This window comes from Scylla paramamosain, chromosome 33 (assembly GCF_035594125.1).
Source record: "Scylla paramamosain isolate STU-SP2022 chromosome 33, ASM3559412v1, whole genome shotgun sequence".
Classification (NCBI taxonomy): Eukaryota; Metazoa; Arthropoda; class Malacostraca; order Decapoda; family Portunidae; genus Scylla; species Scylla paramamosain.
The window spans coordinates 15,344,868-15,369,867 of record NC_087183.1 but is presented as its reverse complement, the minus strand read 5'-3'; the positions used below and the strand labels follow the sequence as shown (position 1 = coordinate 15,369,867).

Sequence of the window (25,000 nt, the reverse complement as noted above, 5' to 3'; positions counted from 1 at the left end):
GTGTGTGTGTGTGTGTGTGTGTGTGTGTGTGTGTGTGTGTGTGTGTGTGTGTGTGTGTGTGTGTGTGTGTGTGTCACTGGGAAGATTGATGAGGCATGGACAGTGAGAATGATGCTGCCAGAGAGAGAGAGAGAGAGAGAGAGAGAGAGAGAGAGAGAGAGAGAGAGAGAGAGAGAGAGAGAGAGAGAGAGAGAATTTTGGTACTTCGTAGAATTAGTCCTTTCCGTGAATGTGCGTGGGTGTGTGTGTGTGTGTGTGCTACATCACTTGTCACGTGATCTCAGCATCCCAAGCAAAAAAAAAAAAAAAAAAAAACTACCACCACCACTACTACTTACTAATACAACAACAACAACTACTACTACTACTACTACTACTACTACTACTACTACTACGACACTCAGCCAAATCTTGACTAGCTTAAAAACGGAATAAGTTGAGTGAGAGATGAACTAAAAATAGCTCTTACCCTATTGCGGGAACACGAGAGAGGGAGGGAGAGAGAGAGAGAGAGAGAGAGAGAGAGAGAGAGAGAGAGAGAGAGAGAGAGAGAGAGAGAGAGAGAGAGAGAGCTATTCTGTCAGTTCTGCAAATTCCCCTACCCCCTAGTGTGTGTGTGTGTGTGTGTGTGTGTATGTGCATACAGAATCAGCTGTTGTTGCCAGCCTCACTCAGCACACTACTGCCAAACCTAACCTCACAAAACCCCTTTATAAAACCTAACCTAAACCTCTGCTGCTACTACTACTACTACTACTACTACTACTACTACTACTAAAATAAAAACAAATTTACCTACTTATAACTAAACCTAGCCTAACAAAAATATTTAAAAAAAGTATTCCCTCAAAATCCAATACCATACGTCTCTCTCTCTCTCTCTCTCTCTCTCTCTCTCTCTCTCTCTCTCTCTCTCTCTCTCTCTCTCTCCACAGACTCTATTCGGAAATTACCAAATCGTGTTTACTAGATTACGTAATGGGAGAGACGTAGGGAGGAGCTGGGTTGGGTGAGGAGGAGGGGTTTTAAAGGGACCATGTCATGATGTTCTCTTATTACAGGGAATGAAAGTTTTTAGGCGAAGGACGAAGTGTTTGCTTGCCTCTCTCTCTCTCTCTCTCTCTCTCTCTCTCTCTCTCTCTCTCTCTCTCTCTCTCTCTCTCTCTCTCTCAAAAAAATAAATAAATAAATAAATAAATAAAATAAAAAGTCATGTCCTGCCAGTCACGTTCTATTGTATGCAGCACTGAGAGAGAGAGAGAGAGAGAGAGAGAGAGAGAGAGAGAGAGAGAGAGAGAGAGAGAGAGAGAGAGAGAGAGAGAGAGAGAGAGAAGAATACCATCCAGATAATAATAATCCCGTGAAATAATTGTTATAGCCTAAAGGAACGGTCATGAATATAAAAATTTTACTTGCCTCTTTCATCCATACGCCAACACCTAGTTTAACAATTTGTAGCTTGCAATCTTATTCAATTTCCTTGTTTTAAAGTTTTACTGATTACAAAACTATACACAATTTTATTTACGTAACCAAGAGACAAGTACATTTTTTATATCCATGACCGTTCCTTTAGTCTATAAAAATTATTTCACGTATTATTATTATTTGGATGGTATTCTCTTCCCCCCCTGTTTTTTCTTCCTATTTGCAATTTTATCCCATAACACTGCCATGTCTTACACATTTTAAAGAACATTCTCTCTCTCTCTCTCTCTCTCTCTCTCTCTCTCTCTCTCTCTCTCTCTCTCTCTCTCTCTCTCTCTCTAGCACATATCAAGCTACGTATGTAAGAACATTTCACAATAATTATTGAACAATGTAAACGTTTCACAACATATACTAACAAACCAAGGCAACGTCCACACACACACACACACACACACACACACACACACACACACACACACCAATTAAGAAACGATAAACTGAACCATGTCACATCAACAACCAAGAAAAACACTTTTTTTTTTCACTACAACCACCATCACCATCTTTCTTTTCCTATTTTTCCCGCCGAGAGAGAGAGAGAGAGAGAGAGAGAGAGAGAGAGAGAGAGAGAGAGAGAGAGAGAGAGAGAGAGAGAGAGAGAGAGATACCAAGAACTCAAGTCTAATCATCAATTTCTTACTGAGTATTGATTCACGAGTGACTCACTAATTGAACACTCCCACCTATTCCACTTTCCTTCCTTCCCTCCCTCCTCCCACCTCCCCATTCTTTTCTTCCTTCCACCTCAACAATCTTTCCCAGTTTCTCCTTCACCACAAACGGGTCGTAAGTTTTACCGGGAATCGAATCACCAGTAACTTAGTGTGTCCGGGGTTTTGAGAGCGCAGCTGTTAGGGATGAAGGAGGATGGGGGAAGGAGGGAGGGAGGGAGGGAGAGAGGGATGTGTGCATATGTGTGTGTGTGTGTGTGTGTGTGTGTGTGTGTGTGCAAAATTATATCTGAGTTGAGGGTTGAATTAATGTAACTTTTGTATGTGTATGCGCGTGTATGTGTCAAATTAGTAGGGGCTGACTGAACGACTGACTGACCCTCTCTCTCTCTCTCTCTCTCTCTCTCTCTCTCTCTCTCTCTCTCTCTCTCTCTCTCTCTCTCTCGTGTAAACCCACCACTGTATGCAGAACCACGGCCTGTATTTACCTATCTTGCCAACCTCTTACTCTCACCCACCCTCTCTCTCTCTCTTTCTCTGCATGACACACACAAACGCAGACAGACGCTTTCACAATGCACTTAACGGAAAATACGACTATCATTCACCTCGAAGCTAATTCTCTTAACCTGACACTAAGCAAGGAAAGTATATCAGAAATTAACATATTCCATGATCACGTGAAAAAGTCTGTCATGAGAATAAGGAAGTTTAATTTCCTGATTCACACTTTTTCTATTCCCCCAAAAACTATCTATCTTCTCTCCCACTCCCTCCCCCCATATCCTTCCTGTACCTCTTCCTCCCTTTCTCTCTTTCCCTACACTCCCTCCGCCCATGCTATTACCTCACACTCTCCCTCCCTCTCTCTCTGTCCCTCCTCTCCCGCGACCACTCCTATTACAGCTTCATCCCTACACTCCCACACGCACACACGCAGACCCAAACACACACATTTACAACATGTTTATATCTCTATATCCCAAAGTGTAACAAGAGCAAAATCTTTGTACTTTAGCTAAGGGAAGGCGAAAACTCATGATGTCTCTTTCGTTCGCCCTTAAGAGACTGAAAAAAAATCAAACGCCGGGATTTCCTGCCTCCATGTGCCCCGAGTCAGTACTTACAACAGGCGCAGTTCTTCTGAGGGTCGAAAGTGTGTTACTGGCGGCCATTGTATCAGTCTGGCGATATATTTAACTTTAGATCCTCTAGGCACACCGGTTAGCACCAATCCTGCCTCTGCCTCTTTGCCGGTGCGAGGTGGGCGGCACACTAACAGGGAGAGAGGGAGTGGGCTGGTAGAAGTATATATGGGCGGGACTTTTTAACGTTTCTACCTCTCCTACAACACTCATTACGCTTATAGCTATACTATTGGGTAACTATAATATAATTTTAACCCAAGACAAATTCGAGGAATGTGTAATTTAAGTAAAAAAATAATTTATAGATGAAAGAACAAGAGAGAATGGATGAATCACTTTTCGCTGCCTGACGCACGATTCAAGCTTTGCTCTACTAAACTTAACGTTACTCCATATTCTCTTTACAAACATTTCCCCTCGCCCGAAATATAAACTAAATGGCTTAAAACATTAATATAGTGATATACTAATCCACAGCAAGTCACTACTAAAATATTGGGTAAAAAAGACAGGAGCGGGGAGTGGTTTTAGCTTGAAATCCGTGGTGAGGTTTTCTGTAAAGGAGTGTTGAATGGGTACTTTTACACCCCTAGTAACCAACGAGTGTGCATAGCTATTTTAATACTAAGATAACTATTGTATTATTTATCAAGTGATTACTTCATCTTTCTCCCGTGCAGCTCATTACTCTGACAGCGCCTGACGTTTTTAATGCTGATGGAAAGATTGTTTTGGGTGCAGCTTTGCATGGGACCTTTTCTTTTTACATAACTGTGTACACGAGATGAGAGCGTGCACATTTTAGCAAGGTTTTTTTGACAGCTATTTCTCTGCTTTTTATCCTATTCCTGCTAAACGTAGATTAGCATAAGACCTTAAAGCGTGCCATCTGACATTATTTTACCCTAATTTATCCCAATATTATTTTCTCTTACTAAGAATTACTGTCCTTATCTCTGCTTGCCATCCTTATTTTAGAGATTCCTGTTGAATCTAGATTAGCACAAGGCATCAAAGCGTGTTAACTAATACTGTTTTCTGCCATACAATAACTGTGTCTTCTTTAAAACTCTTCTACTCATGTCAGTTTCTTCAAACTTATACCTGATCAGCTCTTTGTAATACCTTATGCTGTCATTATTTCCTTCAGTGCATCACCCTACCTATCTCAACACGTTAATAAACATAATTTCCCTGCATTTTAATATCCCTGTTCTGCTTTTACTATTTCTATTTTTGCACCATTGTCTACCGAGCAACGCAACATTCTTAAAAAATATCAGTAATGTTCACTACAGCCTCTTAAAAGATAGTGATGAGTCGAAAAGCTTGAAAATCCTTCCCTGAGAATTCTTATATTGCAAGGAGACTCATGTGACAGGAATCCCGCCAGGTGTTACGTAAGAAGCACGACCCAGCTAAGGAAAGGCCACTAGGCCCTCACGGGGCTATGATAGTAAAAGATATAGCAGGAAAATTAAAATGTTGTTGTTGTTGTTGTTGTTGTTGTTTTGGAGGAAATGGTGATTGTGATTTTTTTATGGTATTGTATTTGAGTTAACTTTTTGTGTCTGGTTTTATTCATTCATCTTTTGTTCTTTTCTTAATTTCTTATCCTTGTATATATATATATATATATATATATATATATATATATATATATATATATATATATATATATATATATATATATATATATATATATATATATATATATATATATATATTCTTGTTGTTTTCTTCTTACTACTCCTCTTTCCCCTTCTTCCTCTTTTTTTTCTCCTCCTCCTCCTCCTCATCATCATCATCATCATTACCATTGTTATTATTATTACTACTACGATTACTACTACTCTCAATTACAATTATCACGTTTCTGCTTACCAAATGCAACCTACTTTCTCCTGGCCGCCCTTGCATTAGCCATATAGAAAGTTGCCAGTTTTTTTGCGGTAATGTGGTGAAAATCTCTAAAAAGTTCAAGAACTTTCCACCGTGACTATGTTGCCTGCAGTCCGCTATTTGTAGACCCACAGTCCTGCCTCCAGTCACTCCCATTTCCTTTTCTGTGTCTTATTACTGATTCTATGGATATACATTTATCATAGCACGAAAATAGTCATCGATAAGGTTTTTCATTCACCAGTTTTTCGATCTTATGGGATATGTTTAGATATTAGACGAGTGAAAAGTATATTATTTGCAGTTTTTTTTTTTTTCTATTTCTGATCTGTTGGAAGTTAAATCATGCATTAATGTGATATTTTGATATGCTTTCTTTTTTTTCTGTCACCCAACAAATTTTTAATTCAACTTAAAAAAACATAAATTAATTAATCTTAATATATATATATATATATATATATATATATATATATATATATATATATATATATATATATATATATATATATATATATATATATATATATATATATATATATATATTCAACTAAACTAATCTTTCTTTTTAAGTTTAATTATTGCACGAAAATAGTCATCGATTGGACTTTTCATTCACCAGTTTTTCGATCTTATGGATATGTTTAGCTATCAGAAGAATAAAAAGTTTTTTTTTTTTTTTTTTTTTTTTTTTTTTTTTTACCTGTTGGAAGCTGTCATGCATTTATACGATGTTATGCTTTTTTTTTTCTGACACTCAACAAATCTTTTAACTCGGAAAGTAACCTCTTTTTGACCATATTTCGTGTTTTACCTGAATGGTCAAACTTATAGCATGTAATTCCTTCCTCGTGTGAGTTTCCCTTATGCCTTAATAGATTGAGACAACCATACAGCTTCGCTGATACAAGATTTTTTCGAGGCTAAATCTAAAAATAAATAAAATAATAAATAAAAATATTAAAATAAATAAATAAATAAATAAATAAATGAATAAATAAATAAAAATAACATGACTCCTATTTCCAATTTGAAATCACCTAAATACAAAACACAACATGCTTACCTTAACAGAATCCAGCCTCCTTACCTTTAATGTATGCCTCGACACAGGTCGGAGATCATAAACAGGTATACAGACACGAAATTCAATTATGTCTATTGTGAGTAATGTAAAGTACGATATGTTTTCCCTGTGAGGGTGAAATGTCTATGAACCTTTCATCACATGATTTGTAAGATGAATTGTGCTGTCAGGAATTTCAGTATTATTTCAAACCAATTATTTCTCTCTCTCTCTCTCTCTCTCTCTCTCTCTCTCTCTCTCTCTCTCTCTCTATATATATATATATATATATATTCCTATGCTCAAAATAACTCAGATATTTGAGAGAATATGTAGTAATTAAGGTTTATTTGCTGTCTCCTATCGGCCTGTCTTGAAATACAGTGAAAATGAATAAATTATTAAGTTTTGAAATACGAATAAGTGTATAAGATGGGTAAGTTTGTAGTTTTTTTTCCAAGATGAGTTTAGTTTAGTTGAATAAATATATAGTTTTTAAAAGATTAATTAATTTATGGTTTTTAAAAGTTGAATAAATTTCTGGATTTTTTAAAGTTGAATAAATCTGTAGGTTTTGTAACCAATGAGTTTGTTGATCTTTCATTAACCTATATAAAAAAATGCAGATATTTCAACTCAATCATACCAGAATGTTAGATAAGAACATAAAAAAAAAAAAAAAAACGATAAAACCATAACAACATAAGATCATATTGAGAGGAACAGCACATAAGATTTTAGACAGCAAGGACATCATAATAAAGCATGAAAACAGCATTAAGGGAACCACACAAGGCCATAAGGACTACACACAACAATCCCTCTTAGTATAAAAAATTCACCTATACACCCCAGACTGTCAATCCTATATGAGGTGACCCACATAAACCACCACAAACTCATACACACCCCACCCTCACTCTGCCCCATCAGCCCCTGGTGGAAAGAGAGTCATGTACCACCCTGCTACACCCCAGGAGTTTGGGCATACCACAGTTAGACATATACTTCCATAGCAAGGGCTTTTAGCACACATTAGTTTACCCTTGCTCCTTCATAATGAGCCTGTTCCCTTGGCTCAGTGGCAGGGGCTAAGGATACTGCCACTGTGTACCCTGCATGTCATAAGAGGTGGCTGAAAGGGAGTGATGAGAGGAACTGTTTTCTCTGTATGTTGTCCTGCAAACAAAACAAAACATAGAAATCACCATAATATATTAGACACAGGAGGCTTTGTGAGATGAAATAATGTGGGTAATTTCTCCATAGCTATATTTCTTACAAGTATGTACATTGGGATATCTTCAAAACGAGTCATGGCAGTTTATACAAATGGAGTTTTATAATATATGTAATCTATGAAAAACAGTTTTGCACCACGTATGTTATGTATAACTGACTTTCCCTAATGATGACTGGTCCGATTATATATTGTATAGATAGAGGCTGCTCCTTTAGTATTCAAAATAGTATATAGTTCTTTCAAATCGTGCTTAAAGATGAGGGAATAAAAAACGAGAGAAATAAATACAATACAGGATTGGTATTACAGACTATATATATATCTTGTGCTTCTGGAGTCAATGGTTTATCTCACTGACTAATGAACGCGTTACAAAACAAACCGTAACTCAAAAAAAATCATAAAAAAGAAGAAGAAAAAAAAAAGGCAAATTGAAAGACACCTATAAAAATATAAAAAAAGAAAAAAACATACTCGCATCAGAATCAACACAAACACACACACACACACACACATACACACACACACACACACACACACACACACACAAACACACAGCAAAAACAAAACTGATGCAACACAAAAGCCTGAACCTCACACTTGCTGCTGGAGTGAGCCTGTTGAGTATGTACACCACTGTAGCTGAGGGCATGAGATACACAAATCTGAGCAATAAAATAGTAGGATGTATTTAATAGAATATACACACACACACATTGTCGTCGTCTTCGGATCATGAATTGGTGGGTTGTGGGGGGGAGGATGGGGAGGAAAAGGGGAGGAGGAGAATGGGTGTTTATAAGAATCTGGATCAAAATTGCCTATAGAGATGTAATGGCACAATCTTGTCAGGAGTGAGTGAGAGAATTGGTATAGTTCTAAAGTAGCTCATAACATGCACATATCGAGAAAATATTTGGAATGTAACAACAAGTTCTTCCTTATAGAGAGCAGTCGTGGCGGCGCCCTGGGCTGCCTCTGCCGGGCGGGGTGTCCAGGGGGCCTGGGGCAGTGGGGCTCAAGCGGGGAGGTGAGGGGGAAGGGTTGGCTGAGCACTCTGTCACCCAGTTCATGTGTGACTCGCCCCTGCCTTGCCATACAGCAGGGGACACCCACGCCTGGGGAGGCAGGCAGCAGGGGACGCCCACCCCGGCCAGGCTCGGCAGCAGGGGAAACCAACCCCTGCTGGGCCAGGTGGCGGCAGACGAGTTCATCTTTGGTGAAGCAGACCTGCAGCGTCAGGTGTTCAGTACCTGGCGGCACGACAGCTCTCATTAGGGCAGGTATGATGTGCTGCTGCTGCTGCTATTATGTCAATGTTATGTGATGCCATTTATATATCTTGGTTTCTTAAAACTATTATCATTCATCTACAGTTGGGACTTTCCCCTGGAAATTGGCTTGAGATGAAGCAGGAGTGGGGCCAATATTCTAGTTTATTATTTAGTACAAAACTAGATACAAATATTTATCTTTCAAAGTGAAGTGTTAGACAAAGTAAATATCAAGCACTTGCAAAGTTTCTCTGTAAATGTTAGTGTGTCTTGACTACATATAGTCTTCATGAGGCAAGTATGTACACAGTGGCAGCTGCCCACACTGAGAGGACACCAAGAGAGTGAAGGCCCGGATGAGACTCGCCACAAACAGAGGAACACAAAGGGAAGCACACTGAGAGGGTCATATACCACAGGGAGAGAACAACACTCACTTCCACTTACCTCTCCTTCTTCTCTTCTCTTGAGCTTTGCCTCACCATGACCGGCTTGGAACCAGTGGGTGAATCGCGTTCAAAAATGGCTGCCATGTCTCTAATCCTGCTCTGCTGTCCTGGGTTTCCTCTCGCAGTGGCACTGGCAGCATCAATGGCCTCTTCCTTCTGCTTGTTTCCCGCCTTCATGCTGACTTTTGTGGGGGACAGGGGGGGAGCTTTGGGGATGCCAGGGGGAGAGACTTTCCCTGACCCTGGGGAGGAGGAAGGGGCTTTAGATATGCCTGGGGAAGGGGGAGTGGCCTTGGGGAGAGAGGACTTCCTAACTGGTGACAAGGGAGTGGGACTTGAGTTTTTCCTAGTTACCATTTCCTTCCCCACCTTCTGCTCCTGCTTCTTCGTTGTCGCTTTCTCTGTTTTGGTCTCCACTTCTTCTTTGTTGATGCTGTTGGTGTCTTTGGGGGTGCCAGGCTTGTCCTGCTTGCCCCAGACTGCCACTCGTGCCTTCACGTTGATGTCATCATCGTCACTCTTGGGTGCCTTGCCCCTCCGTGCCTGGCTGGTGCCTGGTCTCTGCAGGGGCAGCATGTCGGGCATTGTCACTGGGCTTGCTGATGAAGAGTTTTTCCTTGGAGGACTAGACCGTGACTCCCCAGAACTGGAATGCTGAAGTGCCAACTCTCTCTCTGGAAGCTGTTTAGTGCCAGGCTGCTGCACCACGGGCTCAGCAGGCTTCCCGGCGCTGCTGTTGCTGCCGCTGCTGCTACTCCTGCGGAAGGAGGGCGCTGCGCCTCCTGAGGAAAATCGAGTCCTCGTTGGGCTTCTGAGTTCTCCAGTCTTCCCCATGTCACTCAGACTTCTCCTGGTGGGTGATGTTCGCTTGAATACTGAACCTTCCTCCTGATCCTCACTCTTGTCTTTTGAGGTGCTGGTCTCGACAGTCTCCCTCTTGCCTGCCCTTGCCGTATGCTTGGTGGGGGAGGTCTTACCTGCAGCTAGGTCTAACTGCTTGGTTGGACTCAAACTCTCTCTCCTCCTCTGGAACACGTCACCTGAAGACCCTGAGTACATGACAAGCTCTTCGTCCTCGGCACCTTCCTCGCCTGGCCGCGATGGACTCGTTGCCTTCTGCCGCAGCCTGAGGATCATGTCGTCCTTCTCCCCACGAAAGCTCTCAGATTTGTACTTTTCCCTCAAGAATGACCGCCTCTCCCTTTTGTACTGTTCGATTCTCTCCCTCTTCTGTGGGTCGGATGAGTCGAGGTTCGTCATGGGGTTCGCCAGGCCGGCCGATGTCGCTTCCTCGATCTCCCACGTGGTTTTCTCAGAGGCATTCTCGCCAGTTGTCTCTTTGGAAGTGGTCTTGAATTCCGGGGAACTTTTATATCTTTGGAAAGTGGGAAGTTGAGAGAGAGGAGATGGTTTAGAGCCAGTCAAATTCTTGGCTTCATGAACATCAGACTTAGTAGTGGGAGGAGGCTGTGGCAATTGTGGTATGGCAGGGTCTGTGGGACCACCCTGTGCCTTATCCCCTACTGGTTTGTGAAATTTAGGATCCACAGAGCACGGCAACTCACTCCTCTGGCATTCCACCATAAAATTTGACTGGCTAGGCTGGGACATTTGAGAGTCAGGGACCCGCTCTTCAGTAGGAGTGGCCTGGGAGGAGCTGTTGCCTGGAGTGGCGGGGGAGTCGGGGGAAATAGACACAGAGGAGGAGGGGGTGGAGACAGGAGACACAAGAGGTGAGGACAAGTTTAGCCTGGGCAGCTGACGGGGCCTGGGCACGGGGGCAGTGATGGGTGCGTGTCTGGGGGAGGTGCGGGGCCATGGGGAGGGGCTGATAATGCTTGGGGGAGGCAGGGATCTGTTGGGGGTGGAGGTTGCAGCAGGGGGAGTGGGAACATTCTCTGGGGTGGGAGGGGACAGGTTGGGCAGGACAGCCGGCATTTTTGAAGGGGAAGACGAGGAGCAGTAATCCTGAACATCATGCACGGGTCTTGGAGAACTAGCGTCATCACTACTCACAGGGGAGGTGACATCGTCAGTGGTGGACTCTGTGGGTGAGGCAAAAGCGGGGAGTACTAACACCTCCGTCGCCATGCTGACTGACGAGGAGGTGATGGGGGAGTCCAGACACTCGCTATCCTCGCTTGGCTGAGTGTGCAGCTCTGGGTCTTGGGCCGTCCCTCTGGGCTGTGGTACAAGGTCCTGGGAACAAGGCAAAGACTCTGAGGGGTGGGGAACACTTGTGTTGCCCATCTGAGGCACCTGTACTGGAAGCTCTGAAATATGGTCACTCTTGTCCACTTTGTAAACACTCACACCTTTATCACTACCCGCCGCACTGCTAACGCTACACTGCTCCGTGCCCTCCCGCCTCTCCCCCTTCGCCCTCAGCATGTCATTCACTTCCTTCACAGATTTGCGGAATATCTTAACCTGCTGGTACACCATCTCCCCCTCCACCTCTACGGGAGTCTTGGTGTCACAGGTCTTGTCGGGGGCAGCCGGCGCCGGGGAGGCAAACTCCACGTTCTCGTACTGCCTATCGCTCCCAAACAGATACTCCTCGTAGGCATCATCGCCCTCAGGCACACACTGGTTCTGCTCGGCACTACTTTCCTCCAAGTTTTCATACACGGGACGAGATTCACCGGGGAGAGATTCGACATTCTCGTAAACACACTCGGCCATCGCCTCCTCACTCTCCTCACCCAGGCCGTCGCTCTCACTCATGGCGTTCACCATCACACTCGACTGTTCCTGCCTTTCGTTGCACACGTCACTCCTGAGGCTGTCAGTCTTGTTCCCCTCCAGGCTTTCTGTATTTGCCTCGTACTCAACGTTCTGGTACTCGGGACCATACTCAAAGTTCTCGTACTCGGCGCTGTAATTCACGTTCTCATACACCGAATTCAGGTTCTCATAGGGGATGTCGTAGCTCTGGCCGCCGGATTGGTCCATTAAAGCTTTGTCGTCTGCCTGGGAGTCCCCTTGGGAAGACAGGGTGCAGGGGGAGGGTGGGAGGGCGGCGGTGGTGGGGTCCACATTCAGACACGAACTGGTTGCTTCCACGTTCTCGTAGGTCGGGCCTTCCTCCGTGGGGTCGTCGCTGCTGCTCAGGTCCACTGAGAGGGGGCTGGACTGCCGCGGCTCCTCCATGGGGGGCTGGTATGGCACTGCTGGCCCCACCCCCACCAGGTCCTGCACAAACTGAGACTCACTCGGGGTGGAGGGCTCTGTGGTGTCGCTCAAGGGGTGGTACTGGATTTCCAGGAAGGTGGAGTCACCCTGTGGAGTCTCGGGAGAGGTGAGAGCAGACCCCAGGGAGAGGAGCTCGGCAGTCGGCAATCCCAGCAGTGAATTAGGTCTGGGCTTTGGGAACTCTTGCATGGGGGTGAGGTCCTCCTCCATTGGGGTGATGGGGTTGTTGGTTGCCTCTTTCTGTGTGGCGGGGTTCTCAGGGGCAACACTGAATGCGGACGCAGCAATGGGGGTAGCAGAGTTAGACTGCGTGAGGCTACTGGCAGTGTCTGATAGCACTTCCTTGCCCTCAGTGATGCCCACACCACTGTTGCTGCTGCCCAGGGTGAAGCTCTCATTGTCTGATATCGTCGCCTCGGCCAATGAGTTTGTGCTGACCTCAGATGCACTCACAGAGGGAGACGTCCTGAGGTGCGTGATCTTGTCCAGCAGTTCAGGGTCAATGAGTGTGCCGTCCATGCTGAGTCTTGAAGGGGTGTTATCCTGGCTGTCTGCCTCCACGTGGATCTCCGCCAGCACGGTCTCTATGCTCCCCTCGTGCTCCATGCCCCTGTCCCCGATGAGTGACCGGGGCACCTCAGGCTTGGTGGTGTAGCTGTCTGGTCCCTGAACCTCCACCGTGCGCACATGCTTGAACTTTGGAGAGCTGGACGGAGACGAGGCCTTTGGGGAGGCGTCCGTCTGCCGGCGAGACGTTTCTGGGCTCAGAGCCTGCACAATTTTGTCCCTGAGAGATGCCGAGGCTCGCTTCAGGCTGTTGTTGTGGGAGTCATCCCCGGAGTCGCTGAGGCTGTGGTCATTCCTGCGCTGTGTGGGCGGTGACGTGAACCGGTGCCTCAGCTTGTCCTTGAGGCTCTTCTTCTCTGGGCGGGGGCTGACGTTCTCCTTGCTCTTGGTGCCCTCGGAACACATGCTAAGGTTCTCCATGTCCAGTGTGGAGTTGGACATATTGTCAGGCTCCTCGTTCGACGTGGACTTGAGCGTGTCCACCTCAAAGCCCTTCAGGTCCTTCTCGCTTGTGCTGAAGTTCAGGTCCAGCTCACTGATGTCAAGATAAATCCTGGAGTTCTCTGGAGAGTCTAGATCACTCTCGCCCTCCTCCTTGACGGGCACCTGTGACGGCACAGTGTTGGTGCGGCTGTCCAGCATGTTGAAGTAAGAGTCGTGAGAGACAGAGCGGTTGTGTGTGCGGGGCGAGGACAGCGGGCTGGTGAGGGAGTCACTGCGGCTCTCCCGGCCGTCCTGGGGAGACCGCTGCTGTCTGTCCCGCTCCAGGCCATCCTTCCTCTCCGGCGACTCCAGGGCCTTTGGGGGGAAGGTGCTGGTGAATACTGAGTGTTGTGAGTGTACCAACTCTTCCTACACTTTCTACACTTGTTATTTAGGAGTAACTCTGCATGTGACTTAGAGAATTAGTGCTTGGTATGAATTTTCTCAATACAATAAATTTCAATCTCTGTAGAATTAAGGGCAAGGTGTTGGTGAGTACTGTGTATTGTAAGTGTACTATCTCATCCTACACTTGTTATTTAGGAGTGACTGTATGTACTTGAAATATATCTTAGAGAATCAGTGTTTGGTTTAAATTTTTCAGTAACATTACCTTTCAGTCTATAGATTTAAAAACTAAGGGAAGTGAATGCAAACTATACACACTCACCAGTTTTAGTAAAGTTAATGAATGTCTCCTAATTCACATAACATAAAGAGATAATTAGGCTCAGTAAAAGATGTAGAAACAGACACAACAACTGTTCACACTGTTCAATCTCTCTTCACCGTAGAATAAAAGCAATAAAACATCATAATAAAGAAAGATATTAAGATCACCACCATCACCACTGCAAGAAAGACATCAGGTAGATATAACAAAACATTAACCTCCAAATAGCCTGACAGCATTATGAAAGACACTCCTGGGAAGACAACAAGTGTTTCGGTGTATCAGGGTTGGCAGGACAAGGATATACAACTGTTACAGAACATATAGGCAAGATTTAGCCATCACAACACAAAAGAAAGCCTAGCAGAGTCTGAGAAATGAAATACTGTGTTGTGCTGGTTGAGTGTGATGCATAGTTAATCAATACTGAAGAGCTTATGATGCATGTGGGTTATCAGTGAACTCAAGCCAGATCAGTGGGAAGGGAACATCAGGGAAACACTTCAGCCTCTCACTACAATATACAATTCACACCACTAAAAGGAATGTATGAGGTCTTTATTAGCATCTACAAGAAGGAAAGAGGATAAAGAGTAGATTTTGGAATTTCTAGCCAGTTCAGTGTTTGGTGGTGGCTGCAGAACAAGAAAAGATATCTATGGCTTTTCTTCAGCCTTACTACAATTATCTATGGAAGGCTTAGAGTGCAGCTTCCCAAGACAAGGAAAGGAGTGATGAGTCATTCAGTTATTTCAGTATCTGAGTTTTTATTTTTGTAACATAAAAGTTAAGCAGTAATTTTTTAAGTATGTGTTATTGTGTCATCAGCAACTAAGGGGTTAAGGGAAGATGTGCCGGACAGCAGTGAAAAGATTTATGTGGAGACAAAGAATAGTGGTTTGTGGAGTCTCTAATGCCTGACAAGGGATACACAAGATTGGTTACATTGGTGTGCTGACTGAAAGAAAACAATGCTGATTAGTGGGAGGTGTGTGGCAGCTGAACACAATGCTGGAACAAATAACAGTGAAATTTGTGAAGGGTTTATACATTGTCTGATGTGGAGTATAATGTATTATTACAACAGCATATGGATTAATAGAAAATGTAAATGAGCCATTGGAAAGTGGAGGGTGGACTCTAAGAAAACAACAACAAACAGTGGAAATTGTTGAGTGTATACAGAGCCTGACGCACAATTCACACATAATCAAAGTATACATGAATCTATAAAACCTATACAGCCCCTAATACATAACACATACATAAAGAAAATACGCACGAGCCTGCCCGACTGATACATACATACAACAAGCGTGTGACGATGGGGAGAAGAGACGCAGAAGTAAAATGTTCCTTGATACCAACCTGTGAGTTTCTATTTGAATGTAATGAGGCAGAGGCAGAGATGAGGGACTCTACTGACTTGACTGTGCGGAGACGCTTGGAGATGGAGGGAGCAACATCAGCCTCGGTCACCACAGAGTCCTGGAGTGGCAACAACAAAGGCAAGTTGGGAGTGGTTGCGGCCAAGATAAAAGTAGCCGAGTTGAGGGCCAGAATGCACACACCTCGTCAGGAAGCTTTTGGTTAGTTGTTAGTTGATGGTGTTATGAGTGAAGTCTATATTTTCTCTTCCTCTTCCTTCTTTTTTAAGTTTTTTAGTTTTTAATTTCCTTTTTATATTAATTTTTGGTACTGTGTTAGTTTATGTAGTATGAAATTTTTATATATTGTGCTGATCTTCTTCTTCTTCCTCTTTATCTTAACTTTAGGTAATGTTTCTTTATTTAGTCTAGTATTATCATAAACTGTGCCAATATTTCCTCTTCCTCTTCCTCCTCTTTATCTTAACTTTATCTTTACTGTTACTTTACACAGTTCAAAATAGTCATAAACTAAGGGATAAATTTCCTCTTTCTCTTCCTCTTCTTTATCATAATTTCATTCAACACTTTCAAGACATATGATAAAATAAGCCACATTACTTTAAACAACCACAAATCATGTACCAAACATATATTTCCTTTTCCTCCTCATCATCATACATTTCCCACTTTCTCTTCCTCTTTTTCATAACTTCACCAGTGTTCCAGGAGAAGTGTGTGCATTCCAGCCCTTTCTGCAATGGATCCAGGTTCTTTTGGAGTCAGAAAGGTCATCAGCAGTAAAGGGGTGGACTCTAGTAAGGGTTAATAGCCTTGCAAGGTGTTTAACAGATGGGGACAGGTAACAGATGCAGGTCAGGAGCTTAACCCTTTGGTCTAATGTGGTTCCTCCTTGATTTTAATACAGTGCAAGATTTGGGGTACAATAATGAAAGATGCAGTTGACAGTGATGGAAGTAATGGGGTAATTCTGAGCGTTTTAGTAGCTTATGTTTATTTTTTCTTCAGTATTGTTGTTGTTTGTTAAATGTTTTAGGTGTCACTGTCATTTAGTAATCTGAGGGTTAATTGAAGTTTGGGTTTTCTTCAATAAAGATGTTGTTGTTTGTTGAATGTTACAAGTGTCACTCTGTCAATAGTCATCAGAGGGTTAAGTGTCCAGTGAATGCCTCAGCTGAGAGTGACCAGCAGCTGTGCCTCACTAGACGTGCATGCTGGGGAGCGGATGTGGGGCGGGGGGAGGGGGGGGGAGTCAACAGGACGTCACAAGAGAGGACTAACCTAAGAGTCAAAGTCATGATTAATTCTGTTTCTATAAAATCTAATAAAATTCTCTTCAATGCTTATCATCAACAAGCAACAATAAATGTACTCATAATAAAAAAAATACATTATTCATTTGAAAAATGATCATTATAACACTATCTTCATTTTGAAAGTTGATATCACTGACGTTTGCAGCAAAATAATAATAATAAAAATTGAAACAGCTCTTACTCCTACACTAAACATCTCATAAAATTACAATTGATAGTAAGGAGCATCAGACCAACTGGGAGAAGTACAGCCAGGGTTAATATTCAAACACACCACACCACCTCCACTGTGTTCAGCCTTCCCTCACTCCAGACACCTCTCAACTCTTAGGAATTCAACAGGCATCAGGTTTCCTTGCAAGACACAGCAGATCACAGGGCTTGTGGAAGAGGATACAAAACACAGTGGAAGCGAGTGCAGGCAACTTGAAATGTGGCCACAACTGTATGTAAGGGTTTAAATGAGCAGCAAAAAACAGAGAGGAGGATAAGTACATAGTTGAACACTGCAGTACCTTAAACCTCGCATTTCTGAGTGGACTATGCGGGCCAGGAGTCCTTTTAGCATACCTGACGGACACTCCACTCTCCTCACTTCCACTTCACTCCACTTGCCACACTCTCTACCTAATATAAGTGGATAGTAAGTGCAATAAGTGTTCCTCTGGCGGAGACTTACAGAGATATTGAGAGGCAGGTCACTAGGGGTGGAGGCTTTACGAGGGTGCTTGTGAATGCTCCTCCCCTTGCTGAAAATGCTCTTCCAGCCTGATGGGGATTTCTTCTGCTTCAGACTACCTCCCTTCCGGTTTGGCAGCTCGATCACCGTGTGGTACTTCGGGGGCAGGTTCTGTGGCCCTCCTCCTGTTGGTGTGTGGCGGGTGAGTTGTGGGAAAGGTTGACTGATTGATGGATGAGTGGATAGAAAGGTAGACTCACTGATAGATTGGTGTGTGATGGGTGAATAGATACATAAAGATTCAAAGAACATGAAAACATAAGGGAAGCTGCAAGAAGCCATCATCCCTACTCATGAAATAAATCTACCTATTTCCACCTATCATCCCCATCCACTTACTTTTTTATGACACTGTTGACCTTTCTTTTGGGAGTGGCACCTCACTGGACATTTTGTTTTTGCTCTTTTTGTTGCCGTTGGCCCTCTTGAGAAAAAAAAAAAAGTCTAATGTTCTTTTAAAGCTCCCTATTGACTCAACACTAATGGCCTTAGAGCCTCAAGTCACTCACCAACTTCAATATACTTCTGGTCGGGTTTGATGGCGGTGTTGAGGGCTCTGGTGCGTGCCTCCTCGATGGAGATGAGCTTGGTAGGCGTGGAGATGGCGAGGGACTTTGGCCGTGACTTCTTAGGCGTCCCCTCGACTCCGTTAGTGGAATGTGAGAAGGTGGGAATCTTATCGTTGAATATGAGGTCAACATAACGCACCAGGTACTCAGTCACCACCGCCTGAGTGCCCACATCCTAAAAACAGCATGGAGAGAAGGTTTAAGTGTCTCGCCTTGGGTGTGGGACGGTCAGGAGAGATCAGGAGTGACAGCAGTGACAGAGGAATCCAGGAACTCATGAATCAAGATGAGTAAACAGTGAGTATAAAAGTGACACTGTATGTACAAGAGACACAAACCTTGCATTAAAAAAATCAACAACATTCTAAGAGTTAGATAGCGTCAAACATGCAATTTAAAAAAGACTGTACAAATTCAGGATTAAAAATATAAAAATAGATGTCCTTCTCTCTTTAAATCTACTGAAAAATAATAATAAAGCTTTCTCATGATGTGTAATAATTCAGGTGTTGATTTAGTATTCATTATCATCATCAACATCATCATCATCATCAAAGTGCTTTAGTTAATTACAAAAAGGACACAGCTAGGAACATTTGTGCGTGACCAGTGATATTTGGTTAAAAAAAAAAATAGAGAAATAAATAAAAAGACAAGCTTTTGAAGCTATAAGGGAGTAAAAAGGGGCACTAGGAACAGAAATGAGGAATATGACATAAGCTAAACTTCCATCCAAGAAATACTAAACACCAAACTGACCTTCTTGGCTGCCTACACAATGATTTGCATGTCAATTCAATTAGAGATTCATGTCAGTATTTTTAAGATGCACATCAATTTTGTTTGTTGATTTTTGCATTTCATTTTTTTTTTTTTTTGTTGCCCTAAGTTCATTGTTATTGATAATTTATGTCATAAAATTTGATTTTGGGTGGTTATGAAAGGGTCGACACGCATAGATTCTCACACGCACACACATACACACACACTCACTGAAAGGGTTAAGGTGCAAATGCTGCTGCCTCACACACACACACACACACACACACACACACAAGTCCTTTCATATCAATACAATCACAATAAAGTGAACTCTCTTTCTTTAGGTTTAATCCCAAAACATGCTAAGGTGTGGTGAATGTTAGAAATCAGTCTATAAAACAGTCAGGACATCAATCTCAGGTTGGAATGAACACCAAGTGATGCACTAAGAGCTTCTTGCCCTGGCTGGTGATTGCACACTGGGACACAAAACTTGAGTGAGGACAATATAGTTTTCTGACGGGTATACAAAAAAAGAGTTTAGTGAGGACACAGAGTTTTTGCTGCGCCTGGAGGACTGACTGACAGGTGCACCCGGAGGCAGGTGAGGCGGCTGGACTTAGGAGAGACACTTGGAACCAAAGCTCTTTTTATTCATTGTTTTTGGGGAAAGTGGATGTGTCTGCTCTATTTTGTGGAGGGTTGGTTAGGCTTAGACTCAATTAAAGCCTTTTTTGTTATTTTTTTTTGGGGGGAGTAAGTGTGCTTAGACTCATTCAAAACTCTTTTTATTCATTTTTGGGGGGAAGTACTTATGCTTAAATGCAATTAAAGCTTTTTTTGCAATTAATTTGGGAAGTGGGTAGGTTTAGACTCAATTAAACCTCTTTTCTGTTAATTTTCTTGAGGAGTGGTTATGCTTAGACTCAATTAAAGCTCTTTTTCTACTCAGCTTTGAGGCCTCAATGAAATAGAACTCTAACATAAGCTTTTTATATTCCATAACTGACCTCCTTCACATGAGAAACACATTCAAACTTGTGAAAAAAAATGCACTTTGATTAATAATAGACTTTTCATGCCCAAGTAGAGCTTCTAAAGCGAGATGCCTCAAATGCCGCCCTGACACTGATCTTAAGGGTGAAAGTCTGGCTAGAGTGAAGGTACATCTAGAATTTATGTCGTGTATGGACGGTACAATCTGTGCGCCTGACATCTGACTAAAGGTTCGTTACAGGACAAGACAGACATAACTTTTGATAGTCATTCTGAGATGGAGAATGAAGACTTACTGGAGAACAATGCATGAATGCTGAGTTTATATTTGTGTTTTTTTTTATATATTTTAGGCATTCAGATAAGCAGAAGTGAGACGGTTAAGGCATAGTAATGTGTGCTTTTTGATATATTGAATTTGAAGGAACCTCAGTGTGTTTTCTGTTAACTGATGTAATATTTATTAAAGCATTTTGAACAATAAAGATAGTAAGTGTGCTCTAAATGGTTTTGAATTGAATACATCTTACTGAAACATGAAAAACAAGTAAGAATGTATTACTTTACATTACTTTAAACTTCCTGGCATATATTCTGCCAGAAAATGACAATATTGAAGGGATACATAACACAATTCTCAACCTTAACACTTTGGTGAAAATCATAAGCATCTCTTCTCAAATTCTAAAGGCAATTCATGGAGTTACTGAAGATGAAATAACACACTTTTCAATTTCAACATTTGGTAAAAAGTCATAAGTCACTGAGGCACCAGAGGAAACACACTTCTCAATTCTAAAAGTTAAGATAAGAAGTAGTTGATATTCTAAGCAACACCAATGAAATACTGAAGTAGTAGTTGAAATTCTATGAAGCTGTGGTACTGAAGATAACATTTTTCAATACTACCAGTTAAGATGATAAGCAGTTGAGATTCTAAGAGGCTCTGGTACTGAAGGAAACCCATTTTTTATTTTAAGATAATAAATAGTTCAATTTCTAAGATACAACCAGTTAAGATAATAAATACAGTACTTGAACTTCTAAGAGGCAAGAGTACTGAAGGAGCCATCACTGAGAGAGGCTGAAGATAAAAACAGCACACATTTCAATTCTACCAGGACAATATGCAGTCAATATCCTAAGACTCAAGAGGACACCAGCGAGCTAGGCTGGGACACCCACCTGCAGTGCCGCCACCCCCCCGTTGTCCAGGTCCTTGGAGCGAAGCAGGTTGGGCGCCCACACGATGGCAATATTCTTGGCTGTCATGCCCGTCTCTCCACTGTGTGACGCCACCCGGGAGAGATGCTGCACCAGGTACTCCAGTGTTCTGTGGGGTGATGGGTGGTTTAATGGGTGAGGGTCTAATTGGTGGTGTTCTGTGGGGGTGATGGGTGGTGTAATATTAGAGGAATGGGGGTCTAACAAATGTCGGAGGCTGCAAGTGTTATGACTGGGTCTGATGAGTGTCTGCAAGTTATGTGGAACTGTGTGGGAACTGTGAGTGTAGAATTGTGAGTGCATCTGACATTAGAAGACAATAACTGGTCTCTTTTTGTGTGTGTGCATGAGAATGTGTGTTTGGGTTGTGTGAGACTGTGCATGAACTGTGTCTAGAAATGTTGGTGTGTTTGATATTGCAAGAGGACTCAGGAAAAGGAGGAAGAGAAGATGGAAAGAGTGGAAAATTCTTTGCTTCATCTATGGAAAAGTAGTAAAGTGTCTGCCTCACATACAGAAAGACACACTGAAAAAAGAAGGAGAATCTTAACCTCACAGAAAAGGAGCAGAAAAATCTTTGCCTCACTTACAGAAAGAGAAGGAAAATTCTTTGTCTTACCTATAGAAAAGCAGCAAAGTGTGTGTCTCACCTGGGGAAAGAGGCATGGAGATCTGTGCCTCACCTACTGAAAAAGCAGAAAAATCTTTGCCTCATAGAAAAAGAACAGTAAAATCTTTGCTTTGTCTATGGAAAGAGCACAAAAATAACTGCTTTGCCTGGAAAAAAAAGTAGAGAAACTTTTCCTCACACTGAGAAGTAGAAAGATTTTTGCCTCACATAGAGAAGTAAAAAAATCTTTGCTTCACCTGGAGATAGAAAAAAAAGTGTGTGGCTCACAGAGAAGAAGTGCAAAACAGAAAAGAAACAGAAAAAGAAAAAAGTTTGGCTCACCTGAAGAAGTAAAAAAAAGAAAAAGAAAAAGAAAAGAAAAAAAGAAAAGGATAAAAAGGAAAAAAAAAAAGAATCTAAACCTCACCTGTATAATTCAATTAGTCTGTGGGTCTCACCTGTAGTGTGGTGGGGGCAGCTGCTGCACCACATCCCTGAGGTACAGCAGCCTGATGTCCTCGTCCTGCATCACTGCCTCCACAAACTTCTCGTACAGTTGGTAGGTGAGCAGCGGGTTGGGCAGCTCCCGGAAGTACATCTTGAGCACTGACGAGACGCAGTGGATGTCCTGCAGGATGCTGTCGTCCCCATACAGGTCCGGTATCCTGTCCTCATCGAATGCGTTCCTGTCAGGCGAAGCAAGAGAGAGTGTGTTAGTTTGTTAGTGTGTGTTTAATAGTGTTACTAGTCTATTATTATTATTTTTTCTGGTATTCTGTCCTCACCAAATATGTTCCTGTAAGGAGAAGCAAGAGAGGGTGCGTTAGTTTGTTAGTGAGTGTAGTCCTGTCAGCTGAAGCAAGAGTCTCTTAGTGGTATTTATTTATTTTTTTCCTGGTATTCTGTCCATATCATATGCAATCATGTTTTCATAAAAGTTCCCCTATTTACAACAAGGTAAACACACACACACACACACACCCACCTCAGCTTCTGTATATTGGAGGTGATGCCGGAGAGCCTGTAGATGCCGTCCACAATGCCATGCCCCTCCAGGAACTCAGAGCAACACCGCAGGACCATGGGGATCTCGTGGCCTGAGTTGAGGAGGTGTTCCCCAAGGTCACAGCCAAACACACGCTCCCTCAGGATGCCACTCTGCTTCAGCTTGCGACGGGAAGGACGTGACAAGATGAAACTCCTGCAGGATATATGTGTGCTGATGAGTAAATATTGTGGTGAGAGTTTTTTTTTGAGAATTATTAGTGATTTGTGAGGTTTTTACTGGTTTGTGATGTTTTTTTGTGGGTGGTTAGGTAAGTTTCCCCTCTCTCTGCCTCTTCCTCTTTCTCTATGAATATTCTCCCTCTTCCTCCTCTTCCTTAAACCTTCCTCTTTCTCCTCCTCCTCCTACTCCTCTTTTTATATGAATATTCTCTCTCTCTCTCTCTCTCTCTCTTCCTCCTCCTGCTCCTTGAACCTTCCTCTTTCTCCTCCTTCTTCTTCTTAAGTCTTCTCCTTTCTCATCCTCCTCCTCTTTGTTAAAATTTCTTTCCTCTTTAAGCCTTCTTCTTTTACCTCCTCTTCCTTAAACATAAACATTCCTCCTCCTCCTCTTCCTTAAACATCATCTCTCCTCCTCCTCCTCTTCCTTAAAACTTCCTTCTTCCTCTTCCTCCTTGAGTCTTCTTTCTCCTCCTCCTCTACTTTAAACCTTTTTTCTCCTCCTCCACCTCCTCCTCCTTGAGCCTTCTTCTTTCTCCTCCTCTTAAATCTTCTTCCTCTTCATTAAAACCTCCCTCTTCTTTCCACATCCTCCTCCCCCTCTACCTCCTCCTCCTCCTCCTCCCGCACCTGAAGAAGGCGATGAGTTTGCCATGTTTCCGCAGCACGGGCTTGGTGGGGGCGGCGGTGGGGCTGCCCAGGGTGTGGTGGGCCAGGGGGGCGGCGGTGGGGGGCTGGGTCCGGGCGGGGGGCAGCGTCAGGGTCTGGGGCTGGATCGTCTGAGGGACCTGGTGGGGGGTAGGTGGCGTGGTAAATATGATAATAATAGTAATGATAACGACAGCAGCAGCAGCAGCAGCAGCAGCAGTATTATTATTATCATTATTATTATTATTATTATTATTATTATTATTATTATTATCATTATTATTATTATTATTATTATTATTATTATTATTATTATTAGTAGTAGTAGTAGTAGTAGTAGTAGTAGTAGTAGTAGTAGTAGTAGTAATAATAATAATAATAATAATAATAATAATAATAATAATAATAATAATAATAATAATAATAATAATTGTTATTATTATTATTATAATGATCCTTCCTCTTCCTCTTCGTTAAAACTTGCTACTCATCCTCCTCTTCGTTAAAACTTACTTCTTTCCCTCCTTTTTCTTAAAACTTACTTCCTTATCATCCTCCTCCTCCTCACAACAACAACAACAACAACAACAACAACAACAATAATAATAATAGTAATAACTACATCAAAATAATAACAAAAATAAAAAAAAACAGAATAAACAAACAAATAAACAAATATGTAAATAAAACAATAAATGAACAAGAGTTCGTATCCCCCTCACCTTATCGCCGATGACCTGCACACACTCGCAGGGGAAGAACCCCACTTGGAAGCCTCGTTTTCCCCTCCACCAGATAGATTCCTCGGGCGGCGGCATGTCTATCACGCTGATCATGTCTCCCACCTGCCCAGGACGAAAGAACATCATCAGGAGGGTTTTACAATGCAGTGGATGAGTATATTAAAAAAATAAAATAAAAAATAAATAAATAAAATAAAATAAATAAATAAATAAATAAATAAAAATTCGTCAGGAGGGTTTTAAAATGCAATGAATGGGTAAAAGAAAAAAAAAATCGTCAGGAAGGGTTTACAGTGCAGTGGATGGGTACAGAGAAAAAAAAAAAAAATCGGAGGGGTTTAAAATGCATTTGAACATCGTTAATAGTTAGGAGGGATTTAGAATACATATGATGGGTACAGAAACAAAAGAACATCGTTAATAGAGTTAGAATGCACATATTTGAAGGGCACAAAAACAAAAGAACATCGTTAGAACTTTGAAACCGAAAAAAAAAAATTAAAAGTGAAAAAAAACGAGAGAGAAAGAGAGAGAGAGAGAGAGAGAGAGAGAGAGGGTCCTTATCTCTCTCATAATACCAGTACACAAAGGCGGGTGGATGACTAGCGTGTAACAGTTT

General features: G+C 42.4%; 2 protein-coding genes across 11 annotated transcripts in view; both read right to left on the bottom strand.

Annotated features, from left to right (window-relative positions):
- The window catches only part of LOC135089778 (transmembrane protein 53-like), a 14,517-nt gene extending 11,065 nt beyond the window's left edge, over nucleotides 1–3,452 (bottom strand). Inside the window, exon 1 of the mRNA XM_063985811.1 lies at nucleotides 3,290–3,452. Coding sequence (XP_063841881.1) covers nucleotides 3,290–3,337 — 48 coding nt within the window. The 5' untranslated portion in view covers nucleotides 3,338–3,452. The remainder of the gene's footprint in view (nucleotides 1–3,289) is intronic.
- A 4,079-nt stretch (nucleotides 3,453–7,531) lies between these two features.
- Nucleotides 7,532–25,000, bottom strand: part of LOC135089773 (rho GTPase-activating protein 32-like) — a 91,281-nt gene continuing 73,812 nt past the window's right edge. For 7 of the 10 annotated variants that reach the window (XM_063985787.1, XM_063985792.1, XM_063985794.1 and 4 more), the window contains 10 exons: nucleotides 24,361–24,483; nucleotides 23,621–23,778; nucleotides 22,752–22,967; nucleotides 22,225–22,452; nucleotides 21,118–21,265; nucleotides 18,115–18,349; nucleotides 17,546–17,730; nucleotides 15,531–15,650; nucleotides 9,243–13,804; nucleotides 7,532–8,774 (listed from right to left, as the gene is read on the bottom strand). In XM_063985787.1, the coding sequence (XP_063841857.1) occupies nucleotides 8,768–8,774; nucleotides 9,243–13,804; nucleotides 15,531–15,650; nucleotides 17,546–17,730; nucleotides 18,115–18,349; nucleotides 21,118–21,265; nucleotides 22,225–22,452; nucleotides 22,752–22,967; nucleotides 23,621–23,778; nucleotides 24,361–24,483 (5,982 nt within the window). In that variant the 3' untranslated portion in view covers nucleotides 7,532–8,767. Of the gene's footprint in view, nucleotides 8,775–9,232; nucleotides 13,805–15,530; nucleotides 15,651–17,545; nucleotides 17,731–18,114; nucleotides 18,350–21,117; nucleotides 21,266–22,224; nucleotides 22,453–22,751; nucleotides 22,968–23,620; nucleotides 23,779–24,360; nucleotides 24,484–25,000 lie in introns of all 10 variants that reach the window. The other 3 variants (XM_063985796.1, XM_063985788.1, XM_063985789.1) reach the window with 3 other exon arrangements.